The sequence below is a fragment of the Elephantulus edwardii genome, unplaced genomic scaffold (assembly GCF_000299155.1).
Source record: "Elephantulus edwardii isolate Elephantulus edwardi_28Jun2011 unplaced genomic scaffold, EleEdw1.0 scaffold00172, whole genome shotgun sequence".
In the NCBI taxonomy this organism is placed as follows: domain Eukaryota; kingdom Metazoa; phylum Chordata; class Mammalia; order Macroscelidea; family Macroscelididae; genus Elephantulus; species Elephantulus edwardii.
Window position 1 is genome coordinate 1483839 of NW_006399922.1, and position 19385 is coordinate 1503223.

The following is a 19385-nucleotide window of genomic DNA, read 5'->3' on the forward strand; positions in this document are numbered from 1 at the left end:
TTTACAAACCCTCCCCCAGGTCCCCTCCACCATGTAGCCCTCGCTCTAGTCTCCTGTGATGACAGAAATACCTAGTTATATATCTCTTTTAAACAGTTTTTCTCCCTCCTCCGTTTCAGTGCAGTTCTTTATGTATGACTTCTGTTTATCCAACAATCCTTCTGTTGCCTCTGTCAGTTCCTCTAAGTTTATCCTTTGTAAGCACATCCAATTTCAGTGAATAATTAAACAAAGGTGGGAAAGTTTATAAACACAGGCCTATATGAATCAATATATACAAAATACTCACTGTGGATTAAGATGAGTAAATAAAAGAGGTAAAGAGATATTTTTCTTTTAGTGGGGAACGAAGAGGTAAACCACTGAAATGCTATGCAGCACAAAATAAAATCTATAGCCTAGAAAATATTCAAAACTAATCTGCAAGCCTCATCCTTGCCACCTTTAACTGCTGTTCATATCAAATGTGTCTTTAAAGAGTATCTCAGTGTCTTTCATACCTGCTAAAGGTGACTCTCCTGAACTGACTGTTCTTGGTTTGTACGCAGGTGGGAGTCTTTAGTCCTTGTCCTGATGTATCTTATTTACATTGTCATCATGAAGTAAGTAGAATACTTTCTTACTTTCTTTTCCTGTCTCCAGTCTTATGTGATGATGTGAAAGGGGCACAAGGGCAGGGGAGGAGGGTCTGTTTGGTTTTCACTGCACATCACATGCTTACTTAGTTCCCTGAGCAATCTGTTATAAATCATTGTAATTTGGGTAGTGTCACTAGCAACAACGCTTCCAACCCATATGTGATGATAGAATCAAAGTGTAAATGATTCTTCATTTAAGAATCTGCTCAAACCCTTGCACCCTCTTCATGATTTGGCAATCTACATTTTAGCCAATTCTCAATTTATTCACAACAAGAAAGAAGGTCACATGTGTCCATATAGAGTTAGGTGTTAAAGGGTGACTAAAGCCATAGGCCATGTATTGGTGGACTTCTGTTACTTTATGGCACAGCAGTTACCCTAAATTTAGAGACGTAAAACACTAGCATTATTATCTCACAGTTTCTGAAAGTCAGGCATCCAGGAGTGGTGTAGCTGGGTAGTTCCAACTCAGAATCTCTTGAGGTGGACAGGAAAGACATTGGCCAGGGTAGCAGTTATCCTTTTGACTGGAGCTAGAGAACCACTTCCAAGATGATGTATTAATGGCTGGTTAGGTGGTCCTAACTTTTGATGAGAGTGTTCAGTTCCTTACTTTGTGGGCTTCTCTTTGTGGGTTTACTGAGTAGCCTCCCAAAATGGCAGCTGGTACCCTCTAGACCAAGTTGTTCAAGAACACACATTGCCTTTTGTCAGTTCTTCTAAGATGTCACAAACCATCACTTCTGTCATATGCTGTTCACTAGAAGAAAGTCACTATAGCAGTCCACATTCAAGGGATTGAGAACTAAGCTTTACCTTTTTTATTTTGTTGGTGGTGGTGGTTTGTGTACAATAAGCCATACACATTGTGTTTCGTTCATGTATATTGTGTTTTATACAGTCATTCATTTATATTGTGTTTCATACAATCATTCATATACATTGGATTTTCTAGGATTAATTACTGTTAATCTGTGCCTGTTATTACTCTGTCTTTTTGAGTCTCCATTGAATTTTTCCCATTCCTTCATCCCCCTCATCCGCCCACTTAACTCTGCTCTCCTAGTGATTTTCACTCTCCCCTTTTACCTCCCCCTACACCCTTTTTCCTTCCTCTTTTGGACATTTATAAGCATCTCACTAGTGATCCTTCTATGTTACAACAGTGGTCTGCTGCAGTTTGTTGTTAGTGTAGCTAGGTGCTGTGGACATCTGTGACTCATAGCATCTGAACAGCATCTTGGAGCCTCGCCCTGCGCTGTGCCGCCCTCACGATCTCCGTGCTCACCCTCATTGTTGCAGTCACGGACTGTGTCAGATTCTTGTTGAGGATCTTCTTTTTCTCTGACCCTCTACCTTTCCCAGCATGTTGTTTTCTTCTAAAGATTTGGACTTCCTGACAACTTGCCCAAAGTATGTGAGATGGTTTTACACAAGTAGTTTAAAATAATTTGGTGATTCAAATTATCTGTGGTTTCAAATAATTTTTTGCTCCTGGAATCTGGGTAGCAAATTATTTGTTGTGGAAAGATGTGTAAGCTCTGTGAAGCTACTGCTTCATCTTTTCGATAAATAAAGCAGAGGTGGTAGTATGAGTGTGTGGTTGCTAATCCCATGGGAGCTCTTTCTTCTCCTACATATTAATCCATAGTCGTCTCTAGTATATGTGTGTACAAGGCTTTCTCTAGGGGTCAGAAATTGTCCATGTGAGTGTATTGGGTTGCAGGCTGGAGTTGACATATCAAGGTTGCTTCGCTGCTGAAGTCTGAAATATTAGGTCTGGTCACCTGTAATTGAGAGGCATGAGGAGAATATAAATGGTCATTGGCAAAAGTCATATGAAAGGTAAAGGTATTCACTGCCTTGGCTGAGGTTTTAGGAGAGCTGTTAACCATCTGCTGCCAGCCTGCTCCATGCAGCACTCAGCATTGGCTGGAAGAGCTGTCTGCTGGTCAACATGCACGCTGGGCCTGGGTATCATTTGAGGAGGGCATTTCCAGAGTTGGGCCTTATTTAAACATCTTTGTGGTACAGAGTACTGCCTGGAAGGTAAATTATTAATAAACCAGGTACTTTCATAATCTAATCACTTCCCTTTTTGAAATTGCAATACATGGGCTCCCAAGAAAACCAGAGTTGGCCCAGAAGTCCCCCAAAATTTCTAGACTTCAAGGAAAATACTTTGCTTTTTTTGATGAGTACAGCCATCCTCTTTGTGTCTAACAGCAAAACTACAGAGTGAGTTCAGCAAGGGGGAAGGCCTTGAGAAGCATGATGCTCTCTGTCAGTGTTTTGGCGTTGTTGCTGCTCCTGTGACATCTTAAAGCTCTGAATTTGAGCATTAAGAGTTCTCTTTTTTTTTTTTTTTTTGCATGCACTTTAGTCTTTATTTTTTTATTATATTTTATTAATTTTCATAAACATTTACAGAGATTTTGGGTTTCCATTCATTCATTGTTGCACTATTCTCTCCACCCTCCTCCCAGTTTGTTCTTGTCCAAATGCCACAGTGCTTGTCAAAGCCAGTTCTGATTAATCTTCTTTGTCAGTGTGTCCTTTGCCATTCCCTATCACTCCTCCCTGAGAGAGACTTCACCCTGAGTCATAAGGAAAAGGGGATGGCGTATTCTCTTAGCTACTTCTCTTCTTAACATTTAAAAAAAGTTAATTACTCCAAATTACTCATTGAGTGCCAAATACATGCCTAACATTTATCTTGGTCTTGAATTTGAATTTTGATGAAAGAATACTTTTAATTGACTTCTCATTTCTTTGCAAGTCACTTCCAAGAATAAAAATCCCTCTCCAAAACCAGATTTGATCTAAAGGGGAAAAAAAGATTGAAAAAATTTTCTAGTCTGATTCTATGGCTATTAAACCCCTGAAATGCATCTTGGTAAAACCTTTAAGTTATTGGCTAGGCATCATGCAAGCATTAAAATAATACCACACACAGTCCTTCCCCTCTGTTTCATACCATATTCTGTGTGGAAGCTAATGAGGTGTGTTTCTGCTGATGCCTCTGCTTTACTAAGTTTCCAGCTGTTCAGATCAGCAGGATACAAATAAAGTAGGAAATAGAAGCTATGTGCTCATGGAACTTTCTGAATAAATTGTAGGCCTAAATTCTAAATTGAAATTTCCGCTCTTGAGCCATCCCCCCTCTGTAATCAGAGGCTTTATTCATTGGGTTTTGCAAAATCTGATTTATAAAATTGCATGCTTTACAATAAAATAACTTCAGAGTATAGACACACAATTTAAAACATTCAATTAAAAATATAAAACAGCAGCAGCCGTTAAAAACAGCATATAATAGAAAAGTCAGCTGGTTTCTTCCTGGGTAAATATCTTCAAAATGTCTTTACATATCTTTCTGAGGGTTAAAAAAAAAAAAAGGCAAGATCAGTTTGGCCAGACAGGTAGAAACCTTAAGGGTACACAAGACATCCACAACATTGTAAATATTGTGGACATCCTGAGTGTTTCTTTGAGTTCATCCAGAGATTGGTCCACATGGTCTGAAAATGGAGAACAAGTTATTTTCCTTCTGCCCTAGACACAAATCCCCTCATCATCTAACTAGGCAATGGATCTTGGCCAATTTATTCATACGTTTGGAATCCCTATTTCCACTTTTACAAAGCAAGTTTCATAATAGATCTTACTTCAAAGAGATTCTGTGAAGATAAAAGCACACAGCATATTTAGATTACCAATAATCCTAGCACCTGGTTGTAGAAAAGGTACTGTGGTAATATCCTGTTATACAGATCCTAATAGGTGTACAGCACACTGTTTTCAGCTGCCGTGGACTTGGCCCTTCCTGTCTGCTACATTGATTTCAATTTCCACATTGTCACAGCACTCTTCTCACTTCATCCTTTTTTCTACCATTTCCACTTGTCTTTCTTTCCTATTCCTTCCTGACTTCTGATGTTTAATCTTGGACAAATGCTGCCATTTTGAGCATGTTTAGTTGATTCTCTGAAGGTGTGCACACCTCTCTGGTATCTTCATATACCCCTGTCTATTGTTGGCTGAAAGCGGAGCCACAGAGGGGATTTCAGTTCTAGGCTTGAGGGATGTCTAAGGTCATGGTCTCAGGGGTTCCTCCAGTCTATCAGACCAGTAAGAAAGCCTCATTTTATGATTTGGGGGGGGGTGCCACATTTTTCTTCCATCCTGTCTGGGACCTTCCATTAAGATCCCTTTCAGTAGTAACCTGGCTAGTTCTAGTCTTGGATGGGTGGAGATTGAAGTTCCCATGGTCCATTAGTGTCTAGATGAGTAGACCTCTCTTTTCACCACTCTGCTTTTCTCTGGATGTGGAAAGACCTCCAGTTACACCATAGAAGGCCACTTGAAAACCTTTGAGACCCTAATCACTACTCACCAAGGTTAACAGTAGAACATTGTCTTTGTGGACTCTGTTATGGCAACTCATCTTAATGCCCCCTGTGACTATGGTCCTGTATTCCCACACCCAGTGACTGATTCCCTCAGGCAGTTTGGTTACGGCTGAGACATTTTCAAACATCCGTTCATGTGGAAGAGGAAATGCCTTTTCTCTCTACCATATGCATATATCTATTTCTAGAACATATATGTACATGTGTTATATATAGGTGTGCATCTGTCAATCCTGTATGGTTGTGACTGTAGTCTTATTCACTGCACATACCTCATCATCTTGCCTGTCTGAAGCAGCTATGATTGATGAGGACAAGAAGGGAGAAGGGAGTCACAAAAGGATGTGAGGCAGAATGTCTTGCTGACTGAACCCAAGAAGCCCATCCAGAGCCAGGCCAGCATCATCTCCCTTTATTCCCTATGACTTCTTTCTTGTAACTTTTTGTTATATACAATTTTGTACTCTGTGCTCAATCCCTCAGTAATTGATTCATTCCAGGTTAGATCTGATCCCACAATATGTCAGAATAATATATTTCATGCATCCATCAACAGTCACAACAACCATCAGTCCATAGACAATCTTGTCCCACCTATGCAATGGCTTTTATAAAATTTAATTTAAAATTGCATACCATACATTTTCTTGCACCTGTGTGGTATTGATGGCCTAGCCAGCTCATCAAGTCAGCGCAAGTCAGCACCAGCTCATAGCAGATCTGTGTGTGATGCAACGAGACATTGCCCAATCTTTTGTTGTCACACAATAGTCGTTATTTTGTTCCATCCACTATGTTAACCCATATGGTTGAGGGTCTGCTAATACTGAAGATAAAAGGGCTAGGACAATTATCTCCCAAAAGTATCCTAAAAATATCTTCTTCTATACTGCTGTGGTTAGGTGCCGTTGAGTCCACTCCATCTCATAGTGACCCTGTGTACAAAGAACAAAACCCCACCCCGTCCTGTGCCAGCCTCATAATCTCCGCTGTGTTTAAGTCCATTGTTCTAGTCATTCTGTCTAACACATCTCATTGAGGGCCTTCTTCTCTTGCACTTATATTCTAGCACTTTATTTTCAAGAAGAGTTATAAAAAAACTCATTAAAATATGCTGTATGTCATTACATATTTACATAATTTGAATTTTATTTTTTATGATCATATGTCCTTAGACTGTTAAATGGGACAGATAGTATATTCTCAGGGAAAAGGATTGACATGATAATAATAACCTGAGCCACGGAGTCCCATATGGACAGAGAGCGCTTTAGGGGGTGCGCCCTGCAGGAGCTGATGATGGAAGAATAGAATCCCCTGATGGACTCTTTTCCACATGTCGCTTTGTTTAGGTATAATGCTTGCATACATCAGTGCTTCGAAAGGAGGACGAAAGGTGCTGGGAACATGGTCAATGGGTTGGCCAGCAATGCTGAAATTGATGACAGCAGCAATTGTGATGCAACTGTGGTGCTACTAAAGAAAGGTAACCAAGACGAGAGCTGCCTGTGGGCTCGAGGCCGTGCTGGCATGTGCGTCCCTCTGTCCACTCTGGCAGCCACCCGCAGGGCATGGCAGCTGACCTGAGCAGCTGCTGTCCACCCTGAGAGTGAGTGCACTGCTCCGCCCGCCCCTAGTTACATAATGAGCCAGTCTCATATGTGATGACGAGTCAACTCAGAAAGCCCATGAAGTTCTTGCACAGCGCCTTTGCTAAAGATGATACAGAGAAGCCAGGACAGCCTAGTAAAGGAAAGGAAACATGGACGTTAAGATACTAGTTACACCGTGTGGCCACGAACAAAGTTATTTAGTGTCTCTGAGACTCAGTTCACAAAATGGGGATCATTCATAGAATTATTGTGATGATTAAAGGATATAATGTGTATAAAAGAGTTTTATTAAAATAATGAAATTAGTGTACAAATAAAAATTCACCTCCAGACTAAACTACCTCAGTAATTGAGAATTACCCTTTTTATCAAAGCAGTTTTTATACTTAATATGTTATTTAAAGCAGAGAAAATTATCAGTTAATTTTGCCAAGAATGTATTCCAGTTTTCATTTAATTTTCAGTTTCCCTCTTGAAATATGTGGATTCATTTCTTTTTTGTTCTATATTTGTTTAAAGGAAAAACCAAAAACAAATTGGAAAATGGATATGCATTTTCCAATATTTCTTTCACTTTGAAATTTCTGGATAATTGTTTTTGTTATCGTCGAGTGGGAACCGCCTCTTAGCCGAGCCTCCAGCAGCCTTTCCAAGACAGTTAACCACACGGGAGGGATTACCTTGCATTCTCCTGTGAGGCAGCTGATGGCTTTGAACCACATGCCTTTTTTAGATATTTTAAAGGGAATATTTGATGCATTTCTCTGAATAATTATATACCTACATGTTTTAAAACAAGCAATCAAACCAACCTTAAGAGTATTTAGTGCCATTTCACGTGAAAATTCCATCTAATTTATTCTCTTCTGCATAGTTGATAAGCATAAAAATAGTGTGGTTAGGAAACAGGAAGGAGCTTCATCATATTATTCAGTGTTCACAGAGACTGTTGCACATTTTAATGGCTTAGAGACTATGTTCCAGTGTTAGGAAACACCAGACATAGTGTGCAAATGCTGCTCATTCACAAAAAAAGGACTTGAGTCTTGCAGAAACTTTTTTTTCAGTCTTTGTGGCAAATTGCTTCACGGGATTCAACCCATGTCTTCTGGTCCCCAGTCTTTGTAATGTGGATCACTTGACACTCTCCCTTTGTCAGTCTTGCGGATAAGTTAGAGAATGGTTACCCTTCCTGACAAGCCCTCCAAGCCATACTAAAATCAATTCTGTAACAGTTACTATCTGAGTATGAAAATTACTGATATTTGAAGAGTGTAAATGGCTTCTAACGGTGAACAGGTTAGGAATGTCTTTTCAGTGCCTCGGGTACGAATAGTGGAGAAAGAATCCTTTGCAGATAGTGAGTTGTCATCCACTCTTTGCATGTCAGTAAATGGGCTTTTTCAATGGGCCATTTCAACTTATTTCAATAGGGATTTCAGTGAACCCAATAGAAAGATTTTTCTTTTTCTTTCTAACCCTTTAAATTTTGCTCACTACAGCTCTTCATGGATGGATGGATGGATGGATGGATGGATGGATGGATGGATGGATGGATGATGGGAGGGAAACAGGGACAGAGGAATGACTGAGGAAATGAAAGTTGAATTAATGCCTCTTCCTTGCTCCTGGGATCCATGTTATTTCATTTCATGTCTTTCATTCCCAGCCAACTTCCACCGCAAAGCATCGGTGATCATGGTGGATGAGCTGCTGTCAGCGTACCCACACCAGCTCTCTTTCTCTGAGGCTGGCCTTCGAATCATGATCACAAGTCACTTTCCACCCAAGACCCGGCTCTCCATGGCCAGCCGCATGTTGATCAATGAGGTATTTGGGGAAAGCATAGCCCATTTGTCACTGCACCAATATGAAACATTGGTGGTAGAGTGGTGGATATTTGCCTCTGGACAGGAGCAAGTCGGGGGGGCGGGGAGTGAGCTTTAGGAAGGACAGAAATTTCCCTTGTTTGAAAGTCGGGACAGCTAACTTGGAATTTCACACAACAGCCTCTCTGAGCCAGCTGTGTATCTACTCAAGATTCCCTCCATATTCTAAGACGTACAGTCTAGTTCCTAGTTTTATAGGAAAAACTCACCTGTCACCTCTAAACGTACTGTTTTCTTTTCATCTTCTGTTTTAATAAAGCCCTTTACTGTAATGTGCAAGGAATTAGTTGCCAAGATCAGGTAATACTGGTTTAAGGAATACTGTCTGACCTGAATTTTTCTGTAAATTTATTTTTCTAGAGTGGCAGCCTTAATGATAGACTAAGCAAAATATTTTGTGTGGCTTTCTTATGTATAGACCAAGGACTCCTGTGATCTAAAGAAGAAAAATACCAGCATAGTTCACAGGAAATCAGAATCCAAATAGAAAGCAAGTGTGCATCCCAGTCATTTTCCTCTAAAGAGATCTTCAAAGTCCAGTGGGTTTTCTGAATGGGTTTATTACTTCTGGGAGCATCTCATTGTCAACTGTCTGGCAAAGATCTCAAGATCTTGTGTTTTGAACTTAAGATCTTTGAGATTCTTTTGATCAAGGGTAAAAGCATGCCTTTCTCTTTCCAGAGACAAAGACTGATAAACAGCAGGGCTTATGCCAATGGAGAATCTGAAGTGGCCATCAAAATCCCCATCAAGCACACTGTGGAGAATGGGATGGGGCCCAATAGTGCCCCAGACAGGAGTGTGAACGGAAGCCACAGGGATGATGTCATTGCTGAGGCTGGCCACGAGACAGAGAATGAGAATGAGGACAATGAGAACAACGAGAATGATGAGGAAGAAGAGGAGGATGAGGAGGATGATGAAGGGCCGTACACACCATTCGACTTGCCCTGTAAGAGGTCCTACATCTGGGCGGAGGTTGGGAGTTCTTTTGAAGCCTTTGACTTAGATGATTGTTTTTGCCTTAATTGAACATGCAAAGAAATAGCTCCATGCAAAAAAAGCATAAAGATGTTTGTATGTAGCTTCTGTAGTGGTCAGGCCTCAGAAGTTTTGCAAAGATGACCAAATGATGGAATACAATCAGTGTTGAAATTTAGATGCTTTTTAACTAACTGTGTAATGTGTTCACTTTCTGTGACAGAAAGTCCTCTCTTAAGTGTTCTGTGGAAGGTCTTGGGGGTAAGGAGGAACCCATGTCAGCAAGGCAGTGTGATGCTCAGGGGACGGAAGGTTCAGCCATTTCACTTGGCCCTGGGAGCTAAACTAGCAAGCCCATCCTGAGCAAAACTACTGAGTGTCCCAGTCTGCCTCCCCTCCGCTCCTTACCCTTTTCTTCCCCACGGCCTCCTGGTCGGAGGATGTAAATGAAACCATGGACCACGGGATGCCATCAAATTGACTCCAGCTTATGGTAACATGTGTGTGTCAGAGTGGAACTGTGCCTCATAGGGTTTCCCATGACAGATTCTTTGGAATTGATTGCCAGCGTTTTCTTCTGAGCTTCTTCGGGTGGACTCATATCTTCAAATCTTAGTTAGCATCTGAATGTTATAACCATTTGCAATACGAAGAGATGGAGCTGCCCAAGTGAAGTCTCTTTGGTACCCTGAAAGGGGAAAGGGTTATGACTATCAAACTTTGGGAACCTCAACCACCAGAATGGTTTACTTCTTCTTCTGACTGCTATGCTTGCCCTCCATGCTGCCTGGCACCCACCTCACCCCTCAGGGAATGCGTAGAGCAAATCTAAAGGGTGCTGCTATTTACTAGACTCTGCATATTCTCCTGATATTTCAGAGAAGAGCAAAATAGTTACGGCACATCCATCACCAAGTGTGTAACATATACAGTCTCTCCAGGAATTTGGTATTTTCAAGAAGGAGGTCTGTTTAATACAAACAAAAAAATTGTTTAATGTTAGCATTTAGGTGTGCAGAGTCCATATCTCTGTTTAGATGCAAGGTCACTCTGTCCTCCTGGAGGGCTTTTCTGTGTGTCCAGGTGACACCAAGTCAAACTCAGTGCAAAACTGCTCACCTTCAACCTCTGTCAAACCTCTCAAAGTTAATGCAGTTATATCCCCACAGATCTCTGTACCTCAAACTCCCAAGGCCCTTGGGCTGAGTAAAATCACTGCTATGAGTGCTTTTTATTGTTTGGGGGGTGGGGGGGAACTGTCTCTTTATTCATTTTTCTACCATTTCATGCAATTTTTTGCCATATTCTCCTTATCAACCTAAACAAAACCATCTTGAATATTGAGTAACAAGACACGTCTTACTTCCTTTGTAAGCATGTGTTAGTTCTAGTGGTCGGTCACAGATTTGATGAATGGTTCCCATTTGTTGAGATCAGAAGTCAGGCATGCTCTGTCTACAAGATGATGTCAGGAGACCCTGGAACAAAGTCCGTTTGAAATGTGTTCAGGTCCTTGGCAGAAGCCAGTTCCTTGTGGGTGTAGGAGTGAGCTCTCGTTTTCCTCACTGGCTGGTAGCCAGCACTGCTCACTTTCTTTTTTTTTTTTTTTTCCTCAGGCTTCTTTATTCGATGAACACTTTCTTTTTTTTCTATAATTTTATTAATTTTCATAAACATTTACAGAGATTTTGGGCTTCCACTCATTCATTGTTGCACTATTCTCTCTACCCTCCTCCCAGTTTGTTCTTGTCCAAATGCCACAGTGCTTGTCAAAGCCAGTTCTGATTAATCTTCTTTGTCAGTGTGTCCTTTGCCATTCCCTATCACTCCTCCCTGAGAGAGACTTCACCCTGAGTCATAAGGAAAAGGGGATGGTGTATTCTCTTAGCTACTTCCTGCTGAAAAGGGACGCTGTGGGTTTCAGGGTGAAGATCTTCTCTCACTACTCTAAAGGGCCCCTTTGGCAGTAGGAAACACATAGACCATTATGGAGATTGATTTTGGAATTTAGATGCACTCTTATTGATTGTGCTTGGTTGTACATGTACATATCCTTGAAGATGTATCATGGGGTTGTTGCAACCTAGAAGACACAAATTTGACTAACAAGTTATAAGTACATGAGTCCAAAAATTATGGAAAAGTAAAAGAAAAGATTCTTTCATTGTTTTACAAACCCTCCCCCAGGTCCCCTCCACCATGTAGCCCTCGCTCTAGTCTCCTGTGATGACAGAAATACCCAGTTACATCTCTCTTTTAGACGGTTCTCTCCCTCCTCTGTTTCAGTGCAGTATACATTATTGAACCCATCTTACTCAGTCTCTCCCCAACCCCAAGGACAGTCCCATTCTACAACAGTGGCATCATGTAATATTTGTCCTTTTGTGACTGGGATATTTCACTCAGCATAATGTTCTCCAGAGTCAACCATTTTGAATAATATTGCATGAGTTCCTTGTTTTTTAATGCAGCATAGTATTCCATTGTGCGAATATACCACAGCTTCTCTAGCCATTCGTTTGTTGATGGGCACTTAGGTTGTTTCCAACTCCTTGCTATTGTGAACAAAGCTGCAATAAACATGGGTGTGCATATATCTGCTTGGATGTCAGCTATGGTCTCTTCAGGGTATATTCCCAGTAGTGGAATTGCTGGGTCAAATGGTATCTCTATTTGCAACTTTTTGAGAAAGCGCCATACTGCTTTCCACAGGGGTTGCACCATTTTGCTCACTTTCTTAGGGCATTGATTGCCACATGACCCACTGCATCTTCAAAACAACAGTGGCTTGTGAAGCCCTTCTCACACTTCTGTTCTCTCTTGCTTTCCATTCTGCCATCTTTTTCTGACCTCTTCTTCTGCTTTTTAAGTTTTATGTAGTTAGAGCAAGCCTATTTTGGTTCGTATGAACCCAAGTGATTTCTCATGATAATCACAGGTTTCAAGAATTGGGGCATCATATTACCTTGGATGTGTTTAGCATTCTGCCTCCCATAATTCTTGTTTGCCCACTGTTGACAGCTTATAGCCGAGTTCCAGAAATGTTTATTTCACTGAAGTCTTTCACTGATTAAAGAAATAGGCTACTGTTGTTGTTGTTAAGTGCCAACAATTCAAGTATGACTTAAAGACTCTATGAACAACAGATCTAAATCATGCCCTAGCCTAAGTCATCCTCATCATCTCTAACACACTTGAGCCATTGCACCAACCACTATGTCGGTCCATTTCACTAATATTGTTCCTCTTCTTTCTTTGATGACCCTCCACTTTTCCAAGCATGATGTCCTTTTTACAAGGACTAGCTTCCCCTAACAATATAGCCAAAGTATCTAAGATGAAGTTTCACCATCCTTAACCACCAAGGAGCACTCTAACTAAACTTTCTCTGAGATATACCTATTTGTTCTTTTGACAGTTAATGAGACACTTCATAATCTTCTCCAACACTATAACTTAAAGACATCGATCCTTCTTCTGTCATCCTTTTTCATTGTCCAGCTCTCAGATGCATAGCAGGTGATTGAAAAGACCATGGCTTGGATCAGGCACACCTTAGTCTTTAATATGGCAGCATTGCTCTTCAAAACTTTGGGAAGGTCCCGTACAGCAGACTTTCCCACTGCAATATTTCTTTTAATTTTTTTTACTTCTGATACTCATGGTGTTGATTGTGGATCCAAGCAAGTTGAAATCATTGACAACTGCACTCTTTTCTCCATCTTCCATGATACTGCCTTTTGGCCTAGTCTTGAGGATCTTTGTTTTCTTGATGTTGAGATAGTGATCCATATTGCAGGCTTTATGTGGTCTTTGATATGCAACTAGTGCTTCATGTCCTCATTTTCAGCCAAGCAAGGTTGTGTCTTCTGCATAACAAAGGTTGTTGATGAATCTTCCTCCAATCCTGATACTACATCCTTCTTCAAAAAGTCCAGCTTCTCGAATGATTTACTCAGCATAGATTGAAAAGGTATGGAGAGAAGATACAGACCTGATGCACACCTTTCTTGATGTTAAACCATGCAGTCCTCCCTTCATCTGTTCAAACAACAGTTTCTTGGTCTAAGTATAGGTTTAGTATAAGCACAGATAAGTGTTCTGGGAATTCTCATTCTTTTCAATATAATGATAGTTTGTTATGATCTACACCATCAAGCTATGCTTTTGCATAGTTAATAAAACACAAATAGAGATTCTTCAAGCAGGTATTCTCTGCTTTCAACCAAGATCCACCTAACATCTGCAATGATATCCCTGGTACCATGGGTCTTCTAAACCCACTACCTGCTGTGTTAGCATCGTGGAAGCCCAGAATCCCTAGGGTAAAGGATGAGGTAGATAATTTAAAGATGCCTTTGTGAGATGAAATAAATAGCCTAGCTCTCATATCTGAGCCTCATTACTTAATAGAATTAAGACCCTATTTGGATCATTTACATTTCTCTCTCCTAAATGAAATAAACCTCACATATAACTATGAATGTTGAAGCATCTGCTTTCTACCTCTCTTTCTCTGTCGTTAGACTTCTCCGTGATGGAGATGTGAGGGCTTCTAGCCACATCTTATTATTGGTCCCTGCAAATTAGAGGACATTGTATTTTACACCTCCACTTAACTCCACAGACTGGGGTTTGCAGATTCCGTATCAGGCACTCTGCTTCCTTCTTGAAGCATGGGAACAAGGGGCTCTGGTGATACAGTAGTAGGAAACCATTCTGCAATCCAAAAGGCATGTATTTCAAATCTACCAACTGCTCTTCAGGAAAGGGTTGGGCAGTCTGCTCCCATGTAATTTCCTGCCTCTGACAGTCTACTGGAGGGTCAGCTATGGGTCTGATATGACTCAAAACCACACAACAACAACATTTTTTTTGCTTCATCCCAGAACCCTAAGCTGCCAGACAGTAAGTAGAATCCCAGGTTCTTCTGCACAGTCCTTTAAGACGTGTATGCACACGAAGATTGCCTAGCAGACGTGATTCAAAGTGTCTGAGTGGTGTGCAGGAGGCTCAGTCCTGGCAAGCTGGCACTGATGCTGCTGCCGGTCTGTGGACCACACTTCAAATATTGAGGGACCAAAGAATGTAAGTAACAATGCTGTAGCAGTATTTGACCTTTTCTTCTTACCTCCCAAGTGAGAAGGGGGTCAAGGTTAGCAATGTCAACCCAAGGCCGATTTCTGTGAGATTGAGTTTACAAAGACCCCCCTCCCTCCAATGCTTTTGTCAGTTCAACACACATATATTGAGTCATCCCTCCCAGCTCACACTGCTGTGTTCAATAATTCTCTGCAAGGACCATATAGAATTCAAAGACTATATTCATAGTTGCTATTGTTAGGTTCTGTCGAGTCAGAACTGTCCCATTGCTGACCCTTCAGGAAGTTTTCAGAGGCAGTAAATCTCACGGGAAGAGATTGCACATTCTTCTCCTGTAGAGCAGCTGTTATATTTGAGCTCTGTCCTTTGAAATTGCAGTGTACTTGTTGAAATTTCAATGCAACCTCTTAAAACTAATCCACCAAAGTTCTACAGTTAGGTGGCCTATTAGGAAGGTAACAGGTTCAATTTGTGATCAGGAAGCACTTAAGCAAAATCTTCCTTCTTCAATGCAGTATAGCTCCTCTTGGGCATGCAGGGACCCTCTCAGTCCCCTCAGGATAAGCCTTCTCTTTTGACTCTCAACCTTGGGCTCAGTTCAGGCCTGGATCTCCCCATTCTGGCAAGTGTTACAGATCTCTTTAGCTAGTAAGTGTCCAGAGGTTCGTGCTCTGCCAGGAAGACTTCTACCCATAGTCACTCAGCTGTCTCTGTGGGTCAGAAAGCTTAGCACTATTGACAGGTGCCCCACAGCACCCCACTCTGTCAGAAACCCTCTTTCTCAAAGTCTCCCAGCTCCCTCTCACTCTGTGAGTTGATATGCTAACTATAGTCTTCCTCTGTGGTCCAAGGAAGCCCATTGCTCCATCTTGCACTGGTCTCCTGGTTGTGCTGCCATTATTTCTCTGCTTCACACCACTGTGTGTGTCTTGGGTGTTACAGCTCTGTCCCTCTGTCTCCTGGATCTAAAAGGGATACCAGGTCCAAAGGACATGCTCCATTTCCAGTTCTTCTTTATTAAAGATCATGAAATAACCTCTTTTTCATTTCTTGGATTTAAGCTCAGCAGAATGGCACAGTTGGCCAATCCCTTCATTAAGGTTCCAGGCACCTTACTTGAGTTATTAGCAAGTCCAATTCCTTGATTTGGCAACAGCAGTTTATTTGCATAGTTCTACCAAATTATTTTGTGAGAGTCATGAAGGCAGTGGCTAAACAGGCCATGTTGAGTAGTTGCTCCCGTTGATTGCAGCTCATAACAACCCTGTAAACAGGAGATCTGTACCTTTCCTCATCCTACACCAGCCTCGTGATCTCTGTCATGCTCAGGCTCATTGTGGTAGTCACTCGGTCAATCCATCTTGTAGAAGGCAGTTCTCTCTTACGTGGATGCTCTATTTTCCCCAACATGATGTCTCTTTTCAAGGACTGGCCTCTCCTAACAACATCATCCTTCCTTCCAAGGAGCACCTGAGTTTCATTTTCTCCAAAACATACTTGTTTGTTCTCTAGGTAGTCCATGGAATATTCTGTACTCTTCTCCAACACTTCCATTCAAAGGCATCTATTCTCCTTCTGTCTTCCTTATTTATTGTCCAACTTTAAGATTGTTGTTGTTGTTGTTGTTGATTGTCATTAAGTCATGCATGACTCATAGCGACCCTATGAACAAAAGACCTGATGTCTTTCTATAACTATCATTTCCAAATTCATAGAGTTTCCAGAGGCATGTAGTTTAGAAAGTGGATGACACTCCTGCTTCCAAACCTGTTTTATAATTGGGAGCTCCACCAAACACTGTCCATCATGGGCAGCCATACAGGCATTTGAGACCCCAGTGGCACAAGGTTCAGCATCACAGCAAACCCAGCACAGCAAATTCACAGAAGAGTGTCATATGACTTAGAAGAATGTTCCTCCTAAATATAGAAATAAGGGATTAAAATATAATCCCTCAGACACAACTTTTAAATACAAGGACCCTCCAAGAGGTCTTGTTGACTCTAAATAAGAGGCTTAAATAAAAACAACCAAGCAATCCACACAGATCCTCAACCAAAACAAGAGCACCGTCATACAGAGTTCAGATGCTTCATCCAACTCCAAAATGAAGACAGGGGCTTGGTGTTATATGTTGTTGTTGTTGTTAAGTGTCATCTAGTACCAACCCTATAAACAAAAGATCTTAACCTTGTTCCATAACTATTATCTTTTCTCTTAAGTTCAGAGTTTCCACAGGCATATTTAGGCAGTGGATGCCACTCTTGCTTTCAAGCATGTCTTGATAGGTGAGTTCTACCAAACATTGTCAACCATATGTAACCATGCAGCCCTCGGAGCCAATTGAGTTTTAAAAGACTCCCGGCCAGTGCCCCAGGCTCTCATTGGCTCCAACAAGAGGCTTCTGGCCAACCAAACAATCCAGAGCCAACCCACATCCAACACATAGAAGGACTCTTGGGATGTATAGGAAGCAAATTAAAATACTATGGCTTGGATCAGGCACATCTTAGATGTTAAACTGACATACTTGCTCTTCAAAACTTTGGAGAGATCCTTGTCAGCAGACTTACCCAATACAATTCATCTTCTGATTTCTTAACTGCTGTTAGCATGAATGTTAACTGTGGATCCAAGTAAAATGAAATTTTTGACTACTTCAGTCTTTTCTCCATCTATCATAATGTTTCCTATTGGTCAGTGGTGAGAATTTTGTTTCCTTGATGTTGAGTTGTAATCCATATTGAAGGTTATAGCCTTTGATCTTCTCAGTAAGTGCTTCAAGTTTTCCTCTTTAGTTGCTGCAAACAAGGTTTTTCATATGCATAATGCAGGTTATTGATGAGTCTTCCTCTAATCTTGATGCCACATTCTTCTCATAGTCCAACTTCTTTTAGGAGCCTAATTTGAAGCCAAGTTCATCTGCTGAAATGGGGAATGGTTTGTCCGCTTGTGACTCACTCTTCTCTGCCATAATCTAAGATGCTCTGCTCCTAGTCTCAGGAACATCCATTTCAAGGCAGATAGCTGTGTTTAGAAAGGAGCAGGCCAGCATGGCCTCTGAGGCCAGCAGAGGACACTTAGGTTTGGAAGATTTCAGTTCTGGAAGTCCCACTCTGGATCATGAGATTGATAAGATGGATATCTTTCTCTCCTGGTTGTCTCCCCGATGGGAGCATTCTGTGCCTGTCACCACTGCAGGACTTTTTTCTCTTCAGGTTGGTTTGACTGAAGTTACTGTAATTAGCCAATAATGTATTTTGTGGGTGTCTGAGAAAATATCTATGTACATAGTTGTGTGTAAGTGTGATATATGACAACCAGTTCCTGTCAAATACCAAAGGGTTATTTCTGACTCATGGTGGCCACATGTCTATCAGAGTAGAATTGTGTTACATGAAGTTATGGTCCATGGGTGACATGTGATATCTGTGTATCATTATGTATGTGTAAGTATATTACATGTGCACATATACACATCTAGGGATAGAAGAATATATGTGTATATGCATGTAGACGTAGTGTTCATAGATATGTTTAATAAATGTAACATGGGCCAATATAATGTGTGTGCTGAATGCATCCATGTGATATATATAATATATGCATAGATATTAATGTACCTGTATTTATATGGACATAAAATGTATGGGTTATATATATAATATAAGGGAGCTCTGGTGATTTAGTGGTTAAAGAGTTGCTCTGCCAACTCAAAGGTAGGACATTCAAATCTACTAGTTGCTCCATAGGAGAAAGATGAACAGTTTCCTCCCATACAGTTTACAGCCTTTGAAAACCTACTGAAAGCTAAACTATGAGTTGATTCCAACTCAACAGCACATAACAACAAAATAAATAATATCTGTTATATCCATAAACACACTCAACTGCTAAGGAGAAGTTGAGATTCAAGTCCATTCAAAAGATCTCAGAAGATACAGTTGGCAGTCAGTTATCAAAAACCCTTTGAGAATGATTAGACATTGTAATTCATTAAATACATTGGTCAGTGATAATTAAGGCTGTAAGACAAAATGTCTATAAATAAGTGAATGAAAAACCAATATTCACTCAAATAAAAGTGAATGAATAGAGGCCCTTGACAGCCAATTTGTCCAGTGTAAAAAAATCACAAACCCCTATGGCTCACAGCTCAACAATGACACGGGTTCACCAAGTGCCATAATTTGAATTTTATATTTATACATGGGGGTAGTGTGGCATCAGGATTGTAGGAAGACTCATCAACAACCTATGTTACACAGATGACACAACCCTGCTTGCTGAAACTGAGGAGGATCTGAAAGCCCTTGCTGCAGAAGATCAAGGACTACAGCCTCAATATGGATTGAAGGTCAACATCAAGAAAACCAAAATTCTCACCATTCGGTCAATTAGCAGCATTGTGATACATGGTGAAGAGATTAAGATTGTTAACAGCTTCAGTTTGCTTGACTCCGCAATCAACACTTTTGGTATTAACAGGCCAGGAAATCAAAAGATGAATTGCACTGGGAAAGTCTGCTGTCAGGGACCTCTCCATAGTACTGAAGAGCAAAAGTGTCAGTCTTGAGACTAAGCTGCACCTGATCTAGGCCATAGTCTTCACAATTACTTGTTATGAGTCAGAAAGCTGGACAATGACTAGGGATAATGTTGTTGTTGTTGTTGTTGTTATTGTTGTTGTTATGTGCCATCAAGTCGTTTGCAACTCATAGCGACCCTGTGTACAACAGCCCTAAA

At 40.9% G+C, this 19385-nt stretch overlaps 1 protein-coding gene across 1 annotated transcript in view; it reads left to right on the plus strand.

Moving 5' to 3' along the window:
- The window catches only part of LOC102846976 (sodium/potassium/calcium exchanger 3-like), a 724594-nt gene that overhangs the window by 641549 nt on the left and 63660 nt on the right, over nt 1-19385 (plus strand). The window contains exons 8-11 of the mRNA XM_006895646.1: nt 549-602; nt 6406-6539; nt 8336-8496; nt 9237-9507. Coding sequence (XP_006895708.1) covers nt 549-602; nt 6406-6539; nt 8336-8496; nt 9237-9507 — 620 coding nt within the window. The remainder of the gene's footprint in view (nt 1-548; nt 603-6405; nt 6540-8335; nt 8497-9236; nt 9508-19385) is intronic.